The 24762-nt window shown below is 41.7% G+C and overlaps 1 protein-coding gene across 8 annotated transcripts in view; it reads right to left on the reverse strand.

Annotated features, from left to right (window-relative positions):
• Window positions 1-24762, reverse strand: part of SYBU (syntabulin) — a 40594-nt gene that overhangs the window by 14010 nt on the left and 1822 nt on the right. For 3 of the 8 annotated variants that reach the window (XM_075495147.1, XM_075495144.1, XM_075495150.1), the window contains one exon: window positions 11597-11794. The exons of 1 other annotated variant lie outside the window; for it this stretch is intronic. In XM_075495147.1, the coding sequence (XP_075351262.1) occupies window positions 11597-11794 (198 nt within the window). Of the gene's footprint in view, window positions 1-1167; window positions 1288-1725; window positions 2084-2482; window positions 2550-3014; window positions 3032-11596; window positions 11795-11905; window positions 11981-24762 lie in introns of those variants that run through there. 4 more of the 8 variants (XM_075495148.1, XM_075495152.1, XM_075495151.1 and 1 more) reach the window with 4 other exon arrangements.

Here is a 24762-nt window from a genome sequence, read left to right on the forward strand (position 1 = left end):
GATTGAATATTGTCTTTGTTCAGTCTGAAACAAAGGTTTTCTTTAATGTTTTGATTTGGCAGCAAACCCCCAAATCAGTTATTTGCATAGCTCCACTTTGAACATAGTAAGATGTCAGACAAAAAAGAAATAGGGGATGTAAAGGAAAATAGAAAAGGAAATAATCTATCAATTCTTGAGTAAACATTGCTCAGAAAACAGTTTAAATCCCAGGATTCTCATTAAAAAGGCATTAATAACCTGGAGGAGTTCCAAAAAAGGTCAACAATAATGATAACAGGATTACAGGGCACTGTTTATGAAGGGAGATTAAGGGAATGCAATTTGTGTATTCTAAGATAAAAACGAATACTGGCAACACTGTTTATCATGGGGAGGAGGAATACAGCTGGAAAACTGTAAAGAAAACCATGTAACAGCAACACAGGATTCTGGCTGCAATGCGTGTTATTTCATGAAAAATGACCTGAAATAAAAACTGATGGTGGGTGGGAGTTGTGCATAGTAAAATGTAGCTGGAGTAGGTTCAGAATACTTTAACCAGGGAATCAGAAAGCTATTTTAAACATTGGCATAAATAATACAGATTGTAATTTAAAAGCAGTGCACAAAAAAAAAATCTCCTAAGGGAAGATTCATAATGGCCTCTTTCGTATGCACAGTATTTCTTTCTGTGGAGGTGAAGTGGGCTGAAAACCACAGAAAACAGCCAGAAGGAGCAGAAAATTTGCTGCAGTAAATACCCAAATTGCAAAGCATGCTCTAGTTTGACCTCACACACATTTTAAAACAAATACTTAAGAGTGTGCAGTGTGTATAGCATTGGTTTCTCTTTTTTGGCTCCTATTCCACTCTGGATTAGCAGAGGAGAAAAAAAAAAAACCCTGCTTGAATATACAAAAAGAAATTTTTTTGACTAAAGATCACAGCTATTGCCATCTTCTATATCTGCCTCAACTCTGACCTCTAAACCCCAGGGCCCTTCTTATGCCATGCACTCAGCCATCTTTTCTAGATGCAGGAGCATGTCCCCACAATCCCCAGGAGACCTGAATCTCTATCAAAAGGCATCTGGAGCTAAAAGATGAATTGGCTGGCACAGGTCTCTCCCTGTCCAGCAGCCCGGGCCCTCCCTGCAAAAGTCCCATATCCGCATCCCCTGCTCACTCTGATTTGCGGTTTGAGCCACGGTTCTCTCACGGACCAAGCGCAACGCTGAGCTCGAGGTTGCAGGCATCCTCAGGCAAGAGCTTCCCTTTAATGGTGGGTGTCCCATTTTCTGTACATCTGGAGCGGTATCGGGACAATTAACGGGCCAGAGAGAGAGGGAGAAAGGAGTTATGGTGTGCCTGCTGGGAACTCGGCTTCAAACCCCCAATAAAACAGTTACTAAATTATACAAAGTGGAACAGCTTCCCTGGGAGCAGACTCCCTGCATCCCCTCCTTCTGCTCAGCAGCCCTGTATTAGGGCACTCTTCTCCTTTGTGCTCAAGTCCACCCTCCAAAAGAGGCGCTAACAGATCTAAATATAAGTTTGTTTTCCCTTTACTGAACTAAGTAACAGGGATTTCCCTTTACTTATTTATTTATTCTTTGTGATGAAGGAGATAAGTACCTAACTGCAGAAGATTTGCGCCCAAGGACCTGAAGTGCAGGTGGCCTGTGCCACCAGCCCACAGCTGGGCAGGTCATTATCTAGGACAGGTGGGACTCAGGTTTTTCACCTTTTACTTGCCAATTCCTCCTTTACAACTTGGTGGCTTCTTTCTTGGATCCTCCATTTTCACTGTGACATCTGGGCGCTTGCTGCAGCCTGGGAGTCCTCTGAACAAAAAATACATGTCTTGAGAGGCCACAGCCCAACCGCTAATTGCCTACATCTCTACTAAGCAAGACCTAAAATAATTTTTTAGAAGGGAACGGATCATAAAATTTGTGACACTGAATTAAAAGATTGTTTTTCTAGGCCACTTTAATTTAACAGGAACTTGTAGATTTGGGTTCAAAAATACGAAACACTTTAAAGCTGAAACATTCTTTGTAGCTGCTACTTTGCTTATTCTCATTTGAAAGAAATACTTGGCTATTTGAACACATTTTCCACATCAGTTTAAGCGAATTTGTTTAAATTCGAAGTTTAAACCTAAAATATATATAAATCCAAACTAAAAACATAGTGCTATGCTAGTAATTTTTACCTAACTTTCTAAGCATCTTTTGCTCAAAATATTTATATTCTGATTATATTCCAGTATTATCTCTCAGAAGTTTCAGAGCACTTTTTTCACTTCAGTGCAATTTAGTTAGCTTGTGTCCTAAAAATACTTCATTCCTGTGAATTCACGGTGCGAAATGAGATACAGAATCTCCCCGCGCAATGCTAGGCACCTCGGGCAGCGGTCCTCAGAAACAGGACAAACAGAGGGTGCCTAAGCTTATCAGGGATGAATGGAAGAGGAAAAGGCATCTAATTAGACCTACTTGAAGATCCATGTATCGTCTTCAAACACAAACCTCCTTCCACAACTGAATGTCTAAGACTGACTTTCTGTTAAAAAAAAAAAAAAAGATAAATAAAAGAGACAGAGATTGTACTTGGCTTCAATAAGGGCTAACAGCAGAGTAGTCAGAGACCTGATGAGGAACACAGGAGACGGGGGTGGGATTCATCTGACTAAACGTGGATGTCTCCAATGTAGACACCCACGTCTGAGCCAACCTTGGTCCCATTTTTAGTCAATGGAGAGTTAGTCAGTATAACCAGTGAGTTCAAGGTACCACTTATCTTATCCTAAAGTAAATGTTTATATATTTGGTCAGAAAGACTGCACACTAGATTCACGGATATATTTGTTATATCTCCTTTAAAACAAAATAGGACCTTACTGCACTTGTGCAGGCGGAGATGATTACAACTACATTACAGATATGGAACTGAGGTCAGATAAATTACAGGCCATCTCTGCTCTACGGGCCAGCTTGGCTCAAGACCATGAATTCACATCTCCCTCACCTCCAGAACAGCTCCCGTAGCTCCCAGAAGAAGGGAAATGGCAGATTCACCTGTTACAGCTGTTCCACCTCCTCTGAGCAATGGGACCAGTCACTGGACCAGAGGAAGAGAGCCAGTCCTCATCTGCAGCCCACAGCTCCTGAAGGTCGTCTAAGGAGACCTGTAGATTCAAAGTTCACCTCTTCTGGATCACAAATACGGAGGGATTTATGCCAGACTGAGGAGCTCCAATGGGATCTACTGGCTGCGCTGGGTCTGTTGACCCAACTGGGAGGGAAAATTCCAAAACTGCCACAGGGACCCAGACACTCCGAGCATGCGGGGGCCTGGGCTATGCAAAGGTCGGAGCCCCCCAACAGCCGCTTCCACCCCACTGCCCTCCACCAGACCCCGCAGCGCCGGTCGCCTTCCAGACCTCACAGCACGACCGCTACAGCACAGCGAACCTTCGCGGGGTGATGCCCCTCCATGCTCAGCTCTAGGACGGGAGCTTTGAGGACAGCAGGGGCTGGAACCCGGGCAGGGCACCCTGCTCCTGCAGGGCCAGGTGCGCGCCCTCACCTCCCTGCCATGCGCAGCCCCCGCCAGTAGCCATGGCGACCGAGGCTTCCACGACTCCCTGCGCTGGCAGGCCAAGTAAGCAAATCTACACGGCTCCATAGCAACAAACGTGAAATTAAAGCGGATCCCATCAGTAAAATATGCAGGAGGGCTCAGTGCGTACAGAATTACTATCCAGAAACACTTTTATTTAAAAAAATCAGCAGTAGTTATTTTGTATGCAAAGAGAAGGAAGAAAAGCAAAAGTAAATGAGAAAAAGGAATAGGGTCGAAAACTGCCGCAACTGTATTTGTCAGACTCTGTGTTAGAAAAGGTCTCGGAAACTTTATTGTCTCAAATAAAATTACGAAGTGCACATAGAAGAAAGGGAGAAGAGTGAGATTAAAACTGTGCAGGAAATAAATGTTGCGTACTGTTGGATTTGAATGTCAGGATGGTTACACTGGCTGCTATCAGGTGTGGGACAGAAGCGAAGCGTTCGCACCATACGCTTACATCTGAGAAAGACGACACATGCTCAAGTGCTTCCTCCCTTTTTATTGCCAAGGTGATGTTTTAAAAAGCAGATGGAAAGCCTTCCAGAAGCACATGTAATTGACCACTGTGTACCTGCTCTTTGTCAAGTATCGAGCTGCTCAAAAATCTAACGCTCAAGTTAAAGCCATCCTCATCTGGTTTAAGTCACTCAGGGAACCTGGGCTTTTCACTTGCAAGCTCCTCTGCACCCCTCAGAGAATTTATGTTTTACACTTATCAATAAACACGGCCTCATTAAGACATTGCTTATTATTAATTCAAATACTTTTAAGGAGGTACAAAAGAAACAAATATATGGACAACTTATGGTCATAGGCAAGATGCACCACCATTTGTTATCAACTTACTTCACTCAATCCATCTTCAGAATGTTTTTTTGTTCTACAACCGATTATTTAAACTACACTGAATCAGGTGTAGCTCATTTCCTAATTTCAGCATTCTTATGCACTTGACACCAACCACGTATTTAACTATATGAATATTCCCAGGAATGGAAGCACGAATCTTCCCATCTTCACTGCACAAGTAAGGTTATGACTGATTGCAGGATGGGAGCATGGTGTACTCTGATTAAATCCTGCATTTGTAACTGGGTTAAATGTTCTTTGACATACCCTTGTTCTTAATTATCCCTCCCTCAGAAAAGGTGCAGACTTGGAATGTGGGTTACAAAGTACTGCTAAGTAAGTCACAGCAGAAAGAGAGACACATTACACTGGGTCACCAGTCTTCTCATTGCTCTCAACTTTGCATGATTCTGCTTTTAAAATGAAGCACACCAATTTATTTTAGGGATCAGTCAAGGCAGATTGCTATCTCCAAATACAGGCTTTCTGTTGTCTGGTTTTTTTTAAACAACCTTTGCATTAGAATACATAGTACACCAGCAGCATTTCAAAAAGTATTTCAACATAAGAGGTAGAAGTACCAACTAGTAGCTATAAAGAACAATGAATCTCTTTGCATGCCATAGGATCTATTCAAGTTAGCACATTCTGTAACTTGGTTTTTGTATTCTGTACTGTTGTTCCTGAACAACGGGGACAACAGTTCTATTATTTTTGCCACTGCTCGCAAAAATTTGGTACAGAGAATGAACAAAAGCCATGCAAATACAAGATAAAAAGTTCTTGGATATATGCACCAGTAAAACGTGTCTTTCTAATATTTTATCAACCTTCCCAAAAGAAAACAAAGTCCTGTCATTGCATCCTTCTGCAGTCAGAAAGGCGAAGTTCTTGAGAGTGAAGTATATTTCCAGAATTACCTCTAAGACGATCCTCTCGTAGAACTTACACACCAACTCATCTGTTTTTAAAGTGAAGCCCACACATACTTATATATCAGTCAGACACTATTATTCCCACACTGTCATACTGAAGAGAGGGAGTGAGCTGACAAAAGATCTGTAAAATCATACAGCCAGATGTCAGTAATATAACCTAAATCAGAGCTTGTTTTTAAAGTGACCAAAGTGACTGCCTTTAAAATACAGACACATATAGAAGTAGAGTAGCAATATAGATAAACTTACCTGCTAATTTTACACTAATGGATTAACTAGCCACTACTCTTTGCTTGCACAGGGTGCCTCCATGAATAAGTTCCTGGACATTTAGTATCCTGGGAATCTAATCCTCACACACAGGACAATACCAAAAAAGTCAGCAGGAAGAGCATCACGTTTTAACAGCTAGACATTTTTAACAGCTAGACATAATTTGCACCTAACACCTGCATTTTCTATCCAATCTGTTTGGCTTACTTAGCTCTAACTGTAATATACCCAAATCCCCAGGGTCATTTCCCTTGTCTCCTTTTTGTTAACTATCATCAGCTCCAATGCTGATTACAAAAGCACCTGCACCTACACCGTACTCACAACCAATTTAAGTCCAATACAGTCCGCTCTACCTGTCTCTCCTAAAACTCCTAATAGTCCTAAAGCTTTCAAAGATTAATGTGTTCAGACTAAGACATCCTACCCCAAGGCTCATTCACTTGTGACTTGACAAATTCACCATCAAGAAGTAGAGAAGATCATACTGGCAACACATGCCGACTACAACATTACTTACTATGGCTCAAAGTTAAATTATGTTTTTAATTGAACAGTGATTGTTAAAAGTTACTTTTTTTATTCTTTCATTTCTGTGAACTTATTGTAAGTGAAATGGCAGTACACAGACATGAAAGATAGGGCAGGAAAAGCACAAATCGTGCCTTGCAACTACTTAACTACAGATCTGGGTGATGCACTCTTTAAATGAAAAAAAGTTTGGACAACACAGAATCACAGAACTGCTGGAGGTGGAAGGGACCTCTTGAGACCACCTAGTCCAACTCCCTGCTCAAGCAAGTCTGGCTGAAGCAGGCTGACCAGGACTGTGTCTAGGTGAGTTCTGAGTACCTCCATGGATGGAGAGTCTACCCACAACTTCTCTAGGCAACCTGTGCCAGCGTCTGACCACTGTCACAGTAAAAAGAAGTGTTTTCTTGTGTTTATATGGAATTTCACGTTCCTTAATTTCTGCTCATTGCCTATTGTCCAACAAACGTAGGTGCTCTACATGGTGAAATCCTCTGAGATTTGCCCATTAATTTGAACAGACCAAAGTTTTAATGCCTGAGTTCTCAATGACTGCCCTTCTTGAAATACAATCCATTGCAGTTCAACTGCCGTATAATAAAAAATGTTACTATTTTACCCAGATGCAGTAATAGATGCCAAATGTTTTATCAGCAGTGAAAAAGAGTAACTTTTTTGTATAGTCTGCTGCTACCAGGAGTGACTAATACTGAACCAAGCTGTGAATGATGGACAGCCAATCTTTACAAGTTTCAGGAGCTGACCATAACTGCGGCTCACCTAGGTCTCCTTTCAGGCAGTGGTGCTTAATGTCTCAATGTTTTATCTTAGTTCTTAATAATTTCATGTGAAACTTCAGTAATTCCATGGGCCCTAAGAGACAGCTCCAACAGTAACCTGCACTCATTCAGTAAGCTGCCCCAAGCTTGCCCATGACACCTAAAGCAAGAAAGTAAAGACCAGAACTTTTGCCAGAAATGCTGAACACAGTCAGCTGATCAGGTGCCCTTCTCAAATTATGATGCTCACAAACATTTAAATGGAAGTACAGCTTTTTGTTATTTTAAACAGGCAAGCCTTTTAAAAGTTACTGACACAACTCTTGCCCAAGATTCCTTTCTTTATCCACGTCTTTGTAAGTTTATCAGTACTTTGCAGCTTGCAGATCCAGATTTGCACTAAGCATTTATATGGAAGTCAAAAATACAAGAGGAGAAAGACTGTCAAAGAGAGCAAACCAGATCCCACTATTCTTAACAAGATGTGGACATAAGCTGCAGGAATTCAGGATGGATCTTTGCAGGAGTACACCAAGAATGTGAATATGTAGAAGTGTTTATGCTCCTGTTTATTCAATTACCGAAACTGTAGGATTCAGCACAGCATCTTGATACAAAACCAGGATTAGTGTTAATTAAGCTTTTTGTGCCTTTTTGAGAGGCCATTTTCTGCAACACATGTTCTATTCTTTTAATATTGCATAAATGAATCACATCCAAAAGAGGGAACAACAACTAAAATCCTGAAATTAAAAGGCTCGTAACTTCCTCCTGGAGTGGATGTTTTATATCTTCCTTAATGTACCTGTCCTCTCCATCCTTTCCTGGGAACGCAGTCACTGATTTTAAGCCAAATTCACCTATAACACCACTGTGATTCAGATTTAATGCACAATAAAAAACATTACCAACTATCCCAAATGAATAACTTCTTCATGATCATAAATCTTTCAGAGGTTTAGCAAGATGCAGTGATAATGCATTCCAGGATTAAGTATGGCTCCCTATGCAAACAACATAAATTATGAATGATATCCAAATCTAGTTTGTTAATACTTCAAGAGCTGAAGATGACTTAGATCCACATAACAACGCCTTAGACTGTTAGAGAAAAAAAAGCTATGTCGTATTTCATATTTTGAAGTATAGAAAAGAAAGATGAAGTGATGTTGCTAGAGTAGGAGAAAAGCATTGGAGCTTGGGAACAGCCTAAAAAAAAGTCCCAGGGTTCATTCTCAGTGCGATCCCACTCTGACATTTCCTGAATTATCTAAATATTTGTGTGAGTGTTACTTCTGAGATTCAGCATGTTCCAAGAAAACAATCCTGGAAACAGATAAATTTTCGGCAAAATGAGAGGCATTTTGAAGGTGCACGCTGACTGATGTACTCGCCTAAAAAAATGTAGCGCAGGACAGAGTCTGTAAAAGATAGTGATAGCCTGGATTTTTGTCTCTTATGTCTGGCTCCTGCTACATAGTCATTATCTCAAGACATTTCAGATAAATCAAAAGTAGAGATTATCTATCTCCATAAATCAGTAAGGGCTTTTGGTAGAGAAAAGGTATTATGCACAACTCTTTTTGTGCTGTAGTTTGACGCATCCAGCTGTATGCAGAACTAGGTTACATACGACAAGGACACGTTGCTGTTATTCTCCTCCCAGGTCCCACTTTCCTTCTACTGCTCCCCTGCTACTCCCTGTGTGTTTTGCTACATGACGATGCCTCCTCTTGCACAAGGGCTAGATCCTCCCAACTGAGTCACCAGAAATTCATGCGCAAGTAGGTCATGGGGAAGGGACTGGATCCACCTGAAGTGAAGAGACAGCAATGGAAGAGAACTACATTAACCCCTGTGGCCAACAGTGAGGAAAATTAACCCCAGCTGTCCCCTGGTGTGCTCTCCATTTCAGGAATGTCCCTCATCTGTGTCAGCTCTCACACTGACTACGATGTGGTTTTTGACAGCTTTACACTAAAAAAGTGTGAGATATTTGGCAGGAGGAACTCAGAAATACTCTGTAAATCAGACCCAGTTCCTGCTCTGAGAGTTTTGATGGATCCCAGGAGTGATATGCTTTAACTCGAGACAAGTTTTCCAACCTTAGAGATCAATTAATGCAGAAGTACCCATGACCACAGAAAATGGCCCACCTACAAGAATAAAGCCACATTAAGAGGAAGTTGCAAAGATGACAAAAGAGAGCTTCAAATGAATGGACGAGGATGTCAGTACATCCGTCTGCCCAAAGAATAGCATAAAGGCAGCTCCATAAGCAGTGGACTAATGCTTTTGACTGCTCTGGGTTGACTTTTTTCCCACCTGAACCATATTAAAATTCTACTCAGATTGCCTTTGTTTCTCCCTCTCAGCCTTTCAACTTACTTTCTTGCAACCTTACTGATTCTTGTGCTCTTTTTCAAATTTTGCTGAAATTGCTCAGGAAATTCAAAAGAATTTAGCAGTAATGGAGATAAGAAAGGAGACACAAGCAAACATAGGTCAAATGATTACTTAAGCCTAATATTTTAAAGAAACATAGTTTAAAAATTATACTTTTAAAATACCTTAACTAAGTCTGTCCAAAGATTTGAAATAATACCATCAACCAAAATGAAGATTACTTCTATTACTACAAAAGGCCAATAGCTTGATATTATAGGTCAATTTAAGTGTAATAATAAAAACCAATGAAGTAATTTATTAAAAAAAGTGCATAACTCTTTTCTCATGTGTATAGGACTCTTCAGCAGAAAAAAAAACTTTCAAAATTCTTTATCCACATTTTGCTAAGTGTTGTGGTTTAGCCCCAGCCAGCAACTAAGCCCCACCCAGCCACTTGCTCACTCCCCTCCAGTGGGATGGGGGAGAGAATCAGAAGGGTAAAAGTGAGAAAACTCGTGGGTTGAGGTAAAGACAGTTTAATAGGGAAAGCAAAAGCTGCACACACAAGCAAAACAAAGCAAGGAATTAATTCACTAATTCCCCTGGGCAGGCAGGTGCTCAGCCATCTCCAGGAAAGCAGGGCTCCATCAGGCGTAATGGTTACCTGGGAAGACAAACGCCATCACTCCGAATGTCCCCCCCGTCCTTCTTCTTCACCCAGCTTTATATGCTGAGCATGACGCCATATGGTATGGGATATCCCTTTGGTCAGTTGGGGTCAGCTGTCCCAGCCGTGTCCCCTCCCAGCTTCTTGTGCACCCCCAGCCTACTCGCTGGTGGGGTGGGGTGAGGAGCAGAAAAGGCCTTGACTCTGTGTAAGCGCTGCTCAGCAATAACTAAAACATCCCTGTGTTATCAACACTGTTTCCATCACAAATCCAAAACATACCCCCATACTACGGAAGAAAATTAACTCTACCCCAGCCAAAACCAGCACACTAAGCTACATCCATATTCACATAGAAAATGGTTGTGATAGCCATGGCTGCAGATTTGACTGCCATATGCCATATTCACTGCCTTCTTCTTGCATTACATTCCTTGATTTTAATGGAACAGAAAACAAACCTTGAAAAAATATTATCTCCCATTATGCAGAGCAATGGGAGACTCGGAACCCTGTAAAGGGTATGGTAACATCGGTAACAAGTAACATGGGTGCTAAGAAATGAGTTGAAGATCTTTGCAGGGATAGTGGTAAGTCAGATTTAATCAGCCTTCCAATGACCAAGCCAGTGAAGAGTTTTTGCAACAAACTCTCTGTGTTTCTGGATTAAACATGGTGCTAGTAAATCTGAGCTGTCTCCTTGTGAAAGTATCTAAATTGCTTCCAGAGGTAAAACGACTCTGGAAACAGTATAGCCAGGAGGTACTTGAGCTCATAAACCATGCCAGTTCTGCAGCTGCTCTGTACAGGGTCAATACACCCTCTCTGTCTCCACGATTAATTAAATAACAGCACAGATATCCTGACCACTTGTAATCAAGACCTGCCTGTACATGAATCACAAAAATATTTTATATATACTCATTAAAATTACAGCAGCCAAGGACAGATATTTAGCCTTGCATGTGCGACAAGCAGGTGCTGATTTAGTCGATGGCCTGAGGAGGCCCATTAGCCCGAGGTAATGGGAGATGTGCTCTTGGTTCAGCCAGTGCAGTATGGATCTACATCTGCCTAACTAACTCCCACACGTAGGCTGCCCGTTATCTTGCCTTGGTTTGACATGTTGTATCCCCAGAGCTATCACAGCCTGGCAGCATAAACTTTAGGCAGGATCCAACAATAAATCTAACAACATCAGAAGACTGTAATTCTTTGCTTCAATAGTAAGAGTCATTTATCTTTGGCCAGTGAAATATGTCTGCAATTACCATGAAGTAGGATAAAATCAATTTCAGTTGTTATTTGACATCACCATCCAACCTCATAAAAGAAAGTGAAGATGTCAATTAATGATATTTCCATGAAAAAGCTAATACCGATAGCGTTTTCAAATCTTGCAGGTGGCTCCACAGAAAGAACCCAACTTTTTTTTTATTTACCGTCAGCATTAGTTGTATCACAGGCAGCACAACACAATGTATTTAGACACCTGTAGATATACTAGTCAATTAGAGAGTGTAATTAAAGAAGTGAAAGGAACTATACTATACTCACCAGGCTTTACAAGGCTTGTCTTTGTCTCCTTCTTATATCGAGCCAGCTGCGGGTTCCCTTCGCTCATTGTCCCTGGACTGAATTTCTTCCTGGAGAAGTCTCCATCGCTACCAGTGCAAAAACTGATTGGGCTGTTTCCAGCATCAGAAGGAGTCTTAACTGGAGATACTGACTGGCTACTAGGACAGCCAGTGTCATCTGAAGAGAAAAAGGAAAACATCAAAATTTCTAACTAATAAGTACATGAACATTAGCAGAATAAAAAAAACCCCAAATGTGTTTGGACTACAACTGTTTACAGTCAGTTACCTGATATGCACAACCGTGGCTCTGAAACCTGGTGAGAAGCTATTAGTGTCTCCCATTTTGTGAAGAAGTCTTGAATACCTTATGGGAGACTAAAATGATAAGTGCTTGTTTCACTAAGTCTGACAAAATACAAAATCAGGGGCTACATAATGAAAACTCAGATCTAAGATAAATTCTTTTGACTTAGCTAGGTTAGGGAATATTCTGGCATGAAGAAATGCACGTAAGACAAAAGAATGGCTTGCGTAGTGCACACCGGATGAAAACCAAGCATGGGACACGTGCTCTCCTTCAAGATATGTTCCTATCTGAACAACAAGAGAACAACCTACAGCCCATATGCACAAAGTCAGGATTTCCATTTAACTGGAATTAATAAAGGTTTCTCAAAATTGTTTTTCCTTTTAAAGCAACCATGATCACAGAGCTCTTCCATTCTTGACAAGTGGCTGTGAGGCACCTGGCTCTGAAGAGGATGTGTTATACACAGACTGCTTTTGTGTAAAGCCGAATTCCTCTGAGGGCACACCAGCGCTTCATGGCATCAGCAGCCACCTTGGGAGTAGACCCGCGTTCCTGACCTCCAGGAACACAAACACTCCAACTCTTAACAATTAAATGCAAAGTAAGGAGTCTGAGTCTAGGTGAAATCCACATATCAAACACCCCCTTCATCTAATCACATCTCCTGTAATCTTGAGTAATCACAGCTCCCCTAAAAGTCATGGTGGTTTTAGAGATACACAACAAAACCAAACAGGCTACTCTGACACTGGGAAGCCTTGAATATTTACTCTCCTGGAGAAATGTAATTGTTTGTTCTTTCCCAGGACGAAATGAAAGCTGCCATCTTAATTATGCAATTGCACTCTGCTCCTGGTGCATTAGCTTTACCTAACATGAAACTCCAAGAAGTACCTGCAACCGAGCCAAGTAATTTGCATGACCATATTGCACTTGCCACTTCCACCCTGTTCATAATTTAGGTCAAGCCTGATCTTGCATGGAGTTTTGCATGGGCAGACTGTTTAAAAAGTCAGTATATGACTATGCATTTATGAGGCAAAAGGGGCACCCTGTAATGATCTAACCCCCTCCCTGCCCACCTCCCCTCCACAGAAAAGAGCAGCTTTTGCTGTTAACTACTGCTCCCTCAGTACAGTAAAACAACCTCATCCGTTCATGGGAACCAGTTTTCCTTCGTGCCTGGCCAGTTACCCTACCCTCACCTATTTGTTTCAATGTTCTGCTTCTCATTTCTCCATGTCCTGCCTCCACTGCTGAGCAAGGTACCTATAGGTGCTGACTGTCCAAAGCGTGCTATATGCATTAGCATGTAACAGCCGCCAGCAGCCTGAGGTGTTGCTGCCCAGGCCTCTGCGAACTGCCAGACGTGATGCCAAGCCAGAATTACCTCTCAAGGCACAAAGGGCAGTAACAGCGCAAAGCACCTAATCCCGTTTAATCATATTTCATTCTTTCAAATCAGCTCAATTAAGACTACAAGCATCTCCTTTTGCCATCTGCTGCTGCCTTCTGCAACTCAGAATTAGTTCCTAGAAGAATACCACGAAGGAGAAGACCGCTAATAAGGTTTTCAGCCCACATTCACCTTGACTAAAACAGGATTGTTGCCAACATGATTTTACTTTACTTTTTACCCTTTCCATTCCCACCAACATCACAATATAACTCAACACAGAGAAGAGAGAAAGCGGCAATTTCCTCCCAGATCAGCGCCCATTTCCTTCTCCCAAGGGTTCAGAGTCTCTTCTGCAAGCTGAATGAATGCTACCTACAGGGCAGTGGATCAGCACAGCTGAGTGAGCTGCTGAATTGCATTTAAGCAGCTCCTTTAGTTATGCCCGAAGCATCTTCTCTTTAGAAGCACACAAACATTTATAATCAAATGTATTCAGAAAAAAGTGCAGGTTCATGCAGTTTATTTTTTCTTATGTCCTTTCCACTTAGATGTTTCTCTATGTGCCATTATTTTCAAAACTTTGTGTTTAAAAAAAAAAAAAAGACAAGAAACTATTTATCTCCTTCATCTGTCCACCAATAAAATCACTCCAATAGCTGGACAGTTCTGCAGACTCCACAAATGTGTTTTGTATGGGAGACTTTATGTATAAGTAACTCCCAAAGCTATCATAGAATCATAGAATACCTCAAGTTGGAAGGGACCCATAAGGATCATCGAGTCCAACTCCCTGCTCCTTGCAGGACTACCTGAAACTAAACCATATGGCTAAGAGCATCATCCAGACGCTCCTTGAACTCTGACAGGTTTGGTGCTGTGACCACTTCCCTGGGGAGCCTGTTCCAGTGAGCAACCACCCTCTCAGTGAAGAAATCTATAGGGATGCTACCTGGTAGAACCTCAGAAGCTGATAAAACCTTTAAACAATGAAAGAACTAAACTACAGTGTTAAGAATTAGGCCATTAAACAAACAAGTATGTAAAACTAACTGCGATAAGGAAATAGAGTAGCTAAAGAAAGCATACAAAAATAGCATATAAAAATAAACATTTTTAATTACCACTCCTCTCACCATTGCCTCTGGTATCACACTGGTGACACTGTATGATCAGATTATGTCATATCTACATATCCTCATTTTACCCTTAAGGACTTCAGCTTTTGTTGCAACGGGGCATTTATTAAAGGAACACATGAGCCTGGCACAAAGAACAATAGCTCTTCTCTGCTCATACCTCTTGTGCCCTTCAGGCACACCAATAACCAGGTGAGCATTCCCACTCCAGCTGAAGTACATGAATGATTTTATTGTACTCCCTCTCCTCTGATCGTTTGTTATTTTTTATATAATGTATAACTTCTACTCCTTTTACCTAGTATTAGCCAGAAATGAGAACAAAATCATAAAGTTTCCAAATCTAGGGCAAGCTGCAGAGAAACATTTTTCTGTGTCAGCTTTTTGTGGTGCCTTTTGAATAATCAAAATGTTTACTACTGCAGAAAGGAACAGCTGCATACGAAACGCCAGTGCTCACCACCAAAGGCAAGCAAAGCTCTGCTGTACACTGCGGGAATCCAGCTCCCACCCGGCGTGCAACTCACCATTCTGGCACAAGGAAAAGTCCTGGTGAACACCGAGGTGCTATCCAACTGCTCGGTGCAAGCCAAATTGCCTGCACTTATCTTCGTTCTTCCCTGCTACCGAAGACTTAACAGGCTATTTAATTGTATTTAATATTGTAGGTGAACTCCCCGCAGAAGACAGCAGACTTCCCCGTGGTCCCTGACCGCACATCACGCTGGTGCCCCCTCCGTCCTGCAGACAGCCCCATCGCCCGCCCTGCCCACTGCCGCAGCGAACACCTCTGCTCTTGTCTGCAGGAGGAAGGATGCAACCGCAGCAGTGTGCGTTCAGCATTTCCCACAGACCTGCAGACTCCTCCAAAACCCTGCTGACAACTCAGACAGAAGGAGGTGAAGACCTCCACCAGCCCAGAATGGGCCAAGATAAGGAATATATCTCCAAAATTGCCAAGGGGGTAACAGGAGCAGAGGAGCCCACGATGGGATTAACTTTCTGCTGAGGACATGATGTGAATGTAGTTTTCAGCAAGGTCAGTTAAGGATTCAGTCCTATAACTTGGCAAGAGTTTTGCCCCAGTAAGGATTTCAGGTCCAGACTTCTCAGGAATACAGATAGACCTGATTGACCTTCTCAGGCACGTGAGCATCAGGACGACAGAAGGGAGAAAGCTGGCAAATACTGCTGTGGAAGTCCATACTTCTGGTCTTGCCTGTATTATTTACTTGCACAAGAGGGAAAAACACATAAATTTGTAACACACAACTTTCATTGCTTTCTTAGCAATATTCATGGTGTCTTTTTTCACAGTGGCCTCCTAAGAGCATTCTGGGAGTAGCCTTTCCCTTTGAACATCAGCTGGATTTCATCACTGAAACTCTGCGTCCAACCCCTCTCCCAGATCAGACATGCTTGCCAAGTTTCGAAGCCAAGCACGGGATAGTGTCTCCTCAAACAAACAACCAGGGAAGTTGCTCAGAGCACTCTGACATTTGCATGCACTGACTAGCTTTCAAATAGTGAAGTCAAAGTATAAACAACAGTGTTAAAGATAATACTCTAACAACTGACAATAATATTGTTCTCATAGACTTTAAGGCCATACGTTGCGATGTGATAATTTCCTCTGATTTTCTGGGCACAGAAGCTTTAGAAATTTCACTGGAATATGCTTTAGAGCCTTCTTTAGAAAAATACTGCCTTTTCCTGAAGACTTCAAGAAATACTGAATTTACAACCTCCTTATATAATGCATCCAAATAATTAATGATGCTCTTGCTGAGGAACCACTGACTTATTTTTACCCTCACTCCTAGCTGCCAGATCTAGTTATGCACTTTTATGGGTCTGAACTGTCCATCCCCTACCTGACCCCTTGTCTATGGTCCCACTTTCATCTTCTCTTAAGGTCCCTTGACCGATGTTCAGGCTGTACATACTCTGCATTTCCACTAAGAAATGTGGATTCCAGAATTAAACATGGGCCTCTAATGAACTTTTAAAAGTTCAGTGTACCAAGGCAAAACCGGTTTCCTGACTTTTACCTGATAGTTCCCTTTCTGTTCATCCTGGGATCTGTTAGCCTGTGTAGCCATAGCTCTGCCAGGATGGTGCACTGCGAGCTGGCTATTGACAGTGAGCCACCAAGGGTATTTCAGAATTTTTCAGGATAATCTTCCAATCTGCTTGTCTGCTCCACATTTTTTGTCCCCCTCTGTGTTGCTTTGGTCTTCTTTTTGTGGCTGGTCTTGTAGCACAGGGGTGTGTTATGCATTAATGAAAGCTGCTGACAGACACTGAAGGGAATATATCACCTAGCTTCCACCTGCTAAGGCTCCTTCTGTTTAAATGGAGAGAAAGAGGCTCTTCTGGAGGATGAGTCAGAACAACAGCCCAACTGAGGCTTCTCCAGTCATCCCACTACTCTGAGTCACTGCCTGGAGGATCTCATCTCTTTCCATTGACCAGCACAACCACCGTTCTGACTTGGGCAGCTGAACGAGTGAGGGGTAAGGGCTCCCTGCTCAGTCAGAAAACACTGCTAACAGGAGATTTACAGTATCGTTCTGCAACAACTGGATGACACAAAGGACCACAGTAAAAGCACCAGGATGAAACATAATAGTATAAAATAAGTAGTACACACAGAAAGACAGAGGTGGAGCATATTCACATGCACACCATCAGGCTCTCAATGGGTAGGAGTCTGACTCCTACCTCACCACGACATTGCATGGCCCTCTGGAGGCACCCTCACCTGCCCAGCAACGATTCAGGGAGCACAGCTTAAGGTAAGAAGTGTGAATATTCTCCCCAGCTCCTATTCATACTAAAGCATTTCATTTTTACTGCAGCCACTCCAGCAGGTGATTTTATGTACTCTAGAAGATTAGTCATTTGCTACAAACAATTTGCCACCTGCAAACCTGCAAAATCACACAGACTGTTGAAAAAAATATTTAGTAACTTCACTAAAAGTAGAGTCCTAAAAATGCTACTAGTTTTGGTCCTTCTGATTAATTCTAAACTCATTTTACAGCTATTTTTAAGATCTGTTGGAGTTGGTATTTAATAAAATTAATCAGAATATCATGTGCTTGTGAAGCAAGTGTCGTACCAGAAGTCAAGCACACTGAAGCAAAGCACAAGAGCAACCAAAACTATAGCCCTGTCAGGAAAAGAGAGGAGGCCTACTTATACAAAATCCTGCTAAGCGAATTGATTCCACATTTAATCTCTATGTCTCTGCAGACAGAACTTGAATTAACTATGCTCCATTTTGCCTGTGAACGAAGGAAGGCTAGCAGCTCCACCACTCCCTGAGGTCACCCAGAGAGGCTGTGCAAGCTCTTGTCCTTGAAGGTTTTCTAGACTCGGATAGAAAAAGCCACAGCTGATGTGATGTAGTGCTGGAAACAGTCCTGCTTCAAAAAGGAGGTTGGATGAAATGATTTCCAGAGGTCCTGTACAACCTACATGCTTAGGATCATACTTTTCCTCTACATTTTTCAGATGCTCCACAGCTAGCAACCGCCCTGTTTTTCCCAGTCCATCTTTCAAGCTGGAACTATTGATTTTACTGTTCTAGTCATAAAATCTAACCCAGTAGTGAAGTAAGTAAAATCAAAACTAAATATCTTCAACCCCCTTTGCTTGTTGATGAGGTTCCTGTCATTAATATACAGGCAACTTTTATACCTGTTCCTCACCAGCCCCCTAACCTTGCTTCCATCACACCCAGAGGTCACTACTGAAAATTTATGGTCACTACTGAAAATTTAGTATGGAAGCTGCTCACTGAATTCAGCAAGAAGTCCTCTCTGCTCACTCACAGCATGGCATGAATGGTGACAGGCTCAGATTATGTAGAAGAGAGGAGAGGAAGGTGAAAGAAGATGGACTGACCCACTCCTACAGCTTGGGCATCTTTTACTATGCAGTATTTCCCATAAACATGTCCTTAAAGGTCTCAGCTCTTGACATCTGGCTGTACAACAGCTAAGTGTTGTGGTTTAACCTGGCAGGCAGCTAAACCACCGCACAGCCATTTGCTCGCTCCCCCGCCCCCAGTGGGATGGGGGAGAGAATTGGGAAAGAAAAAAAGTAAGATTTGTGGGTTGAGATAAAGACAGTTTAATAGGACAGAAAAGGAAGGGAAAATAATAATCATAATGATAAAAGAATGTACAAAACAAGTGATGCACAATGCAATTGCTCACCAACCGCCAACGGATGCCCAGCCAGTCCCCGAGCAGCGATCGCTGCCCCCCAGCCAACTCCCCCCAGTTTATATACTGAGCATGATGTCATATGGTATGGAATAGCCCTTTGGCCAGTTGGGTCAGCTGTCCTGGCTGTGCCCCCTCCCAGCTTCTTGAGCATCTCCAGCCTTCTCAGTCGGTAGAGCATGAGAAGCTGAAAAGTCCTTGACTTAGTGTAAGCACTACTTAGCAACAACTAAAACATCAGTGTGTTATTAACATTATTCTCATACTAAATCCAAAACACAGCACTATACCAGCTACTAGGAAGAAAATTAACTCTATCCCAACCGAAACCAGGACACTAAGTTACACTGAAGCAGCAAATTTTAATTGACTTCAGCAGCAAATCTACTAATCTTCCTTCTATTTGAACATTTCACTAATGTTCTGGGTTCTGGGAAACCATGTGAAAAAAGGACTATATAATAGTGGTTTGCTGGCTTTATCATTACCTTTATAGCACCACTAATGTACTACAGAACAAAAGCATCAAGGCTTACTAGTAAAAACCTCAATAAAAATAGTTCTGTTACCAGGAGAGCACTGTGGTCAGGAAGAGCACAGCTCCTAGAGTTTTGCTATCACATCACAGATAACATCTGGACAAGGGGGTTCAGATGATGAAGGACTGAAAAGCTATTTGAAAACTTTAAAGAAAAGTTGTAACTAAAGGTCAGGAGAGGAAAGAGTCTGAAAAACAGACAAAGAAGAATCTTGGCTGTTTGGTAGGAATTTTTAAGCGGTTTAGTAGACCTCACTAACCTTTCCTGAGACCAATAGCTGGAAGTAGAGCCACTGCTGCTACCTCTGGTGGGAGGGCCTCGACTACATCAAGTGTAAGAAATATTACCCATTTCGTATCATCACTGTGTGAAATATATGTATATATAGATGGGGTTTTGTGTGTGTGCTTTTATGTGTTTAGTTCTATTATGCAGCAAAGGAAGAAATTAAATATTCTATCCAATTTTGAAGGTACCATTTTTTTAAATAAAAACCTTAAACAGACCACATAGAAATTTGTACCTGTTCCTCAAATGGTACAACATGTTATACTTCTTCATTCTGATATAGCTCTGCCTCTATGGCTGACAGCATATGACTGTGACCTTCACAGCTTCAACATCACCTCATAAGGTTGCCCTGTTTACCTTCTAATGATGCACGGAAACCACATATATTCTATCCATTGTTGCTTTATGCATATTTTTCCTTTTTTTTTAATTGCCACCAAACCCAGAATGGCACTTAGCATCACCATAGAACCCACACACTGTATTTGATACATACATGCCAAAACACCGTTCCAAAATTTCAAGGATTTATATTAATCCTATAAATGTAGGGTAAAAACACGTCACGTAGAATTTCTTTTAGAATATCAAGATTCTCTTTTAATACAAAAGAAATCAAAGACTTTTCATTAAAGGCTCATTTCTGCTACAAGTTGTGATGTTCTTCAATATGCACGGCAACATTCAACTCAATAGAAAATTGCATGTAAACCACTTTAAAACAAAATTATTAGATTACACATTGGTGGTGAAGAAAATACATGACATAGCTTAGAACTCAGTCCATAGTACAGAGCAAGCTGTGACAAACAGGGTAGTAGAAAGGGTGAGGTACTGACTGTTCTCAGGACACCATCCAAAATGTGCCAGAGACAACTGCAACTCTTCTACTGGCCTCAGGAGGCTCTGGGTCAGGCTTTAAAGGTTCACAGCGCTGACAGATACATAAAAAGGTGACAACAAACATTCAAAAGGTCAAATATTTTGGCTTCCAGATGTTGTTGTGTGGCACAGAAACAAAAAGATCGTTACTTAGTAAGAGGGAATAAATAGTGAAGTTGAAAGGGAAGCAGGGAAAGGCCAAAAACTGAGGAACGGGCAGGCTTCGCTCTTTAGTACCTAAGCCCTTCTCTCATTTCCATGTTTGGAACAGATCTCCGCACCGCAGAAACAAAACTGGTGGTTCACAATATGAAGCAATAATAAATTATTGCACGTAAGCCAGCCCAGCAGGAAATTCTCCAGGGAAGCAGCAGTGAGAAAAGGAAGCATGTCACCAGTGTCGCCCTTATGCAAAGGCCATACGTGCATTTTTGAAAGCAGACTTTGTTTCAATGTTTTTGTAAAATAATATTACAGTGATTACTGAACTGCCTTACAGAGTGCTGCAAACGAATGTGCTGGAGAAGACCTCCACTTCAGAAGTTTGAAAAAATGGCAAAAAGACTGTGGAAAAGCATAGCATAAAGGACTGCAGGAAAGAGAAGCTAACTTTCAGTATCACATACTTGAGGACTTTTAAGCGTATCTCATTCAGTAACTCAGAATAAAAAAAACCAACAAATAAACCAGCAAGGAACTATTTAAACAAAATATTACTTCTTATAACAAGAAACAAGAAGAATGGGAGAGCTCACTGTTCCCATAATAATACATATATATATATACACATATATATATACACACATATATATATATACACACACACACACAAATAATAGGGGTAATTATTTTCAGTAATTCATAACTCTCTAGCCTCAATCTGTTGACTTATTAAAACACTGCAAATTTGTTTTCCTCTACCTTTTCCTATTCAGAAATATATATTTAAGTACACACATTTTAATAGTGTAGCTTCCAAGGCTAGCTGATTTACAATACAACCTACTTCAACGCTTAGCAAATAAATTATTTACCGGAGTGTGAGAAGGTACAGCATTTCGTCCAGTAACATCCATACAAATTCCCTTCCCCTCTGGTCTGTGGCTAGCAACATGGGTAGCGCATTCACATTGACTTAAATAAGCCTGCCTAAAGCCTACATGCTGTTTTTTTTGATATATGCACTGCAAACTCAGCTCCAGCATCCATCACCAGCTGGGCCAATTGGCAAATAATCTTCGAGTTCAAGGGGACCATGCACAGGAGCAAGTAAGCAGGGAACGGTAACACTGAGATCCCTGTTGCAGCACCTACACCCCAGAGCTTACAGTGCAGCCGTGGTACCGGAGCTTATTTATTGTGCCATGCGTGTCAAGAACAAGATTTTAAAAAAATCTTTACACGAGAAAAGAACAAGTTATGAAATAAGCACTGAACCCAGACCTTGAAATTTGAAAAAAAAAAAGCAAAAAAGAAGCTTCAACTCCTGTTTCTGAAAACTTTGTTGGAGTGAGTCACAATCATTCATATACAGAGACGCCACTGTTTTTCAATGGCTCGTAGTACTATGCAGTCTAGTTAAAAAGGCGATTTGCAGGTAAGCCCAACAAAAGAAGAACCATTTGCTATGGGAATAAAACAGGTTCTCTGGCTCATAAAGTCTTTTGCTGAACTGATTATTAAATGCACAAGTGCTTCCTGCAAAGCTGCATCTCAGTTAACAAAGCGCTGCTGCATGTTCAGGCGGCTGGCTTCTGAAGAAAGGCTGAGGGAAAGTTTGGGCATCGTTATAAATGTACCATGTAATAAGTCTTTTTCATAAGGAGAAATCTAAAAGCTGAGCTATTCAGAGGCAGAAAATAGAAAGAAAAGTATATCCCAAACCAACTTCCTTTTAAAATGAAAAGCTAAACAGACTGAGTTTAGCACGTCCAGACTGTCTTCGATCCAATACGCAACTGGCTTGGTATCAAAAGGACATGTGCACAAAACCCAAGGATAACACCCCGCCCTAAGGATCTTATTTCTTACACGGCAAACACTGCAACTGGAACTACCAAAGGCAGCCTCACTCCTTCTTGCAGCAGCCGCTCAGCCATGGACCCGTGAGCGGATGATTTGTTTGCAATGTTTAAGATCGCGTCCTCTGCCCAACTGACAAGGTAAGTGTGCGCGGCCGCTTCAAAAACAAGTGCAACTTATGAGGAAAACACACATGAGACGGGCAAATGCTCGGTAGCAGCTGAGCCAGACAAAGCTGCTGGGAGAATGTTTTTTCATCGTTTGACATCATCCGAGTTCTGTGGCCGACATCCAAGCCCAAGGAGGGCAGCGGCTGAAGGAAGAGAAGTGCTCCCGTATCAAATGACAAGCAGGACCCCAGATGAGCTAAGATTTTAAGCAAGGATTGCGCAGGATGAATACTGATACAAAGGCTCAGCTTGGCCACACAACATCCAGAAAGCATCCGTGTTCACTTGGCAGAAATGCAGAATATTAAAAATACATTTCGTCAGGAGTATCACAGATAAAACAGATTAACAGTCTCACCGTGTTTCATACGGACTTACAAAGCAAAACTGACATACAGTTAATTGCAAATAATTGACCAACATGATCAAGTGAGTCTCTGATACAGTCACACAAGGCAAAGAGGGAGATGATCACACAAATTTAAAACTTATCTCAGACAGAACTAACAACTTCTTCAAAAGAAACCAAGCATTAAAACAAAGCGTCTCTTGTCTGTTGCCAAGTGGTATTTTTTGCTGTTGCCACCATGCTTGCAGCACCGCCACGGTTTCCAAAGGTTCCCCCCACCTAAACCAACATTAATGATACCTAGAAGACCCTGCTGCTCTCATTTAGAGAGAAAGAACTCCAAGCCTTCATTTATGTTTTGGGACCAATGTTAGCACCCAGGGAAAATGGACAACCTCAGAAGCTCTAGGGAATCAAGCAGAAAATACATATTTAAATGGACAAGGGAAAAAAAATCATTTCTACTGTGGGGAAAAGAAATCTACTGATCACAACCACTTGGGTTCAATAATAAAGGAAGAAGGGTAGGGAGCGACTTGTCAAGAGAAGGGTAAAGAGGAAAGGAATTATTCCAGAGGCCAAGTCACACTATCTGCTGCTCATCAAGAACCTTTTGGAGGTTAATGCTCCAAAGAAGTTACAAAAAAGACATTTATCCAAATGCTTATGAGCTTTTTCATACTGCCATCACACTATTTTCATCACATCATTCATCTGCTCACCTATTCCAAATTTATTACTTGCTAATTTTAAATACACTGTCTGCGCATGTCACTTCTCAATGAAGACGGTAAGTGCCTAGCAAAGCAGCAGGAGAGGCAGGTTAGAGGCTGCGGCCCCTCCACTCACCTCTCCACGCAGCTCTTCTCCGTCCCCTCCCCAGAAACGGGAACCAGCAGCCACCTGCTGCCGCTGGGGAATTCCGATCTAAATTAGACATACTATGATAAAGAAGGATTGTAAGCAGAAGACAGGGAAGAGACGTCAGTGAATGAGGAAATCAAGTCAGTGGCTGTTGTCATACCTGCATCACAGTGAAAAATCCATCGAACCTGTCAACACCAAAACCACGTCCTGGGATGGAGGACAGTGCCTTGGCTGATCCTTGGCTGCGTGAGGTTTGACGACTCGCAGCAGTCAAACCGGGCAGCGCATACCTGTACGGGTGCTGCAGGCAGCTTGAGGAGCACAAGGCTCTCAGCATGGGGAAAAAATCAAACTAAATCAACGCAGCATTCACGGAAAAATAAAATATGAATAAAGGAAATAAAAATATGACCAGTTGTGCTTAAGAGGCAGGTTAAGAGACGCATAGCATTCTTGAATACCTCTGTGAAAGGCGCCTTCAAACTGTCAAGCCATGAGATCAGACACACCCAGAGTAAATACAAAGCTCTGCTGGGACTCAAGACAGCCTACATAGTGCAGTGGGACAGCAAGGGTATTACTTTGGCAGCTCTGTGTTGAGTAGATCTGAAGAACATGATACAAAACCAAAAGACATCATAAAAGAGGATGTCAGTAACCAGGATGAAAGGCTTGTCAACACACAGGGGAAAAAAATCAGGATAAAAAGCAGCCATTTGGGAGAGATCATAAAAATAACGTATTTCTAGAAAGCTTCAAAAGATTTTACTTCCTCATAACAGGCAAACTCAAGCAGGTAAGGTGGAGGGATCCAAAAGGCATGGGAAAAAGACTTCAGCATTCTTACAGTACTATGTTGTTTGTTTAATGTTCTGCATTGTTCATTAAACAATAATCAAATAGATCATTTCAGTGAGCCTGAATTGCAAAATCTATCCAAGCT

The sequence above is a fragment of the Mycteria americana genome, chromosome 2 (assembly GCF_035582795.1).
Source record: "Mycteria americana isolate JAX WOST 10 ecotype Jacksonville Zoo and Gardens chromosome 2, USCA_MyAme_1.0, whole genome shotgun sequence".
In the NCBI taxonomy this organism is placed as follows: domain Eukaryota; kingdom Metazoa; phylum Chordata; class Aves; order Ciconiiformes; family Ciconiidae; genus Mycteria; species Mycteria americana.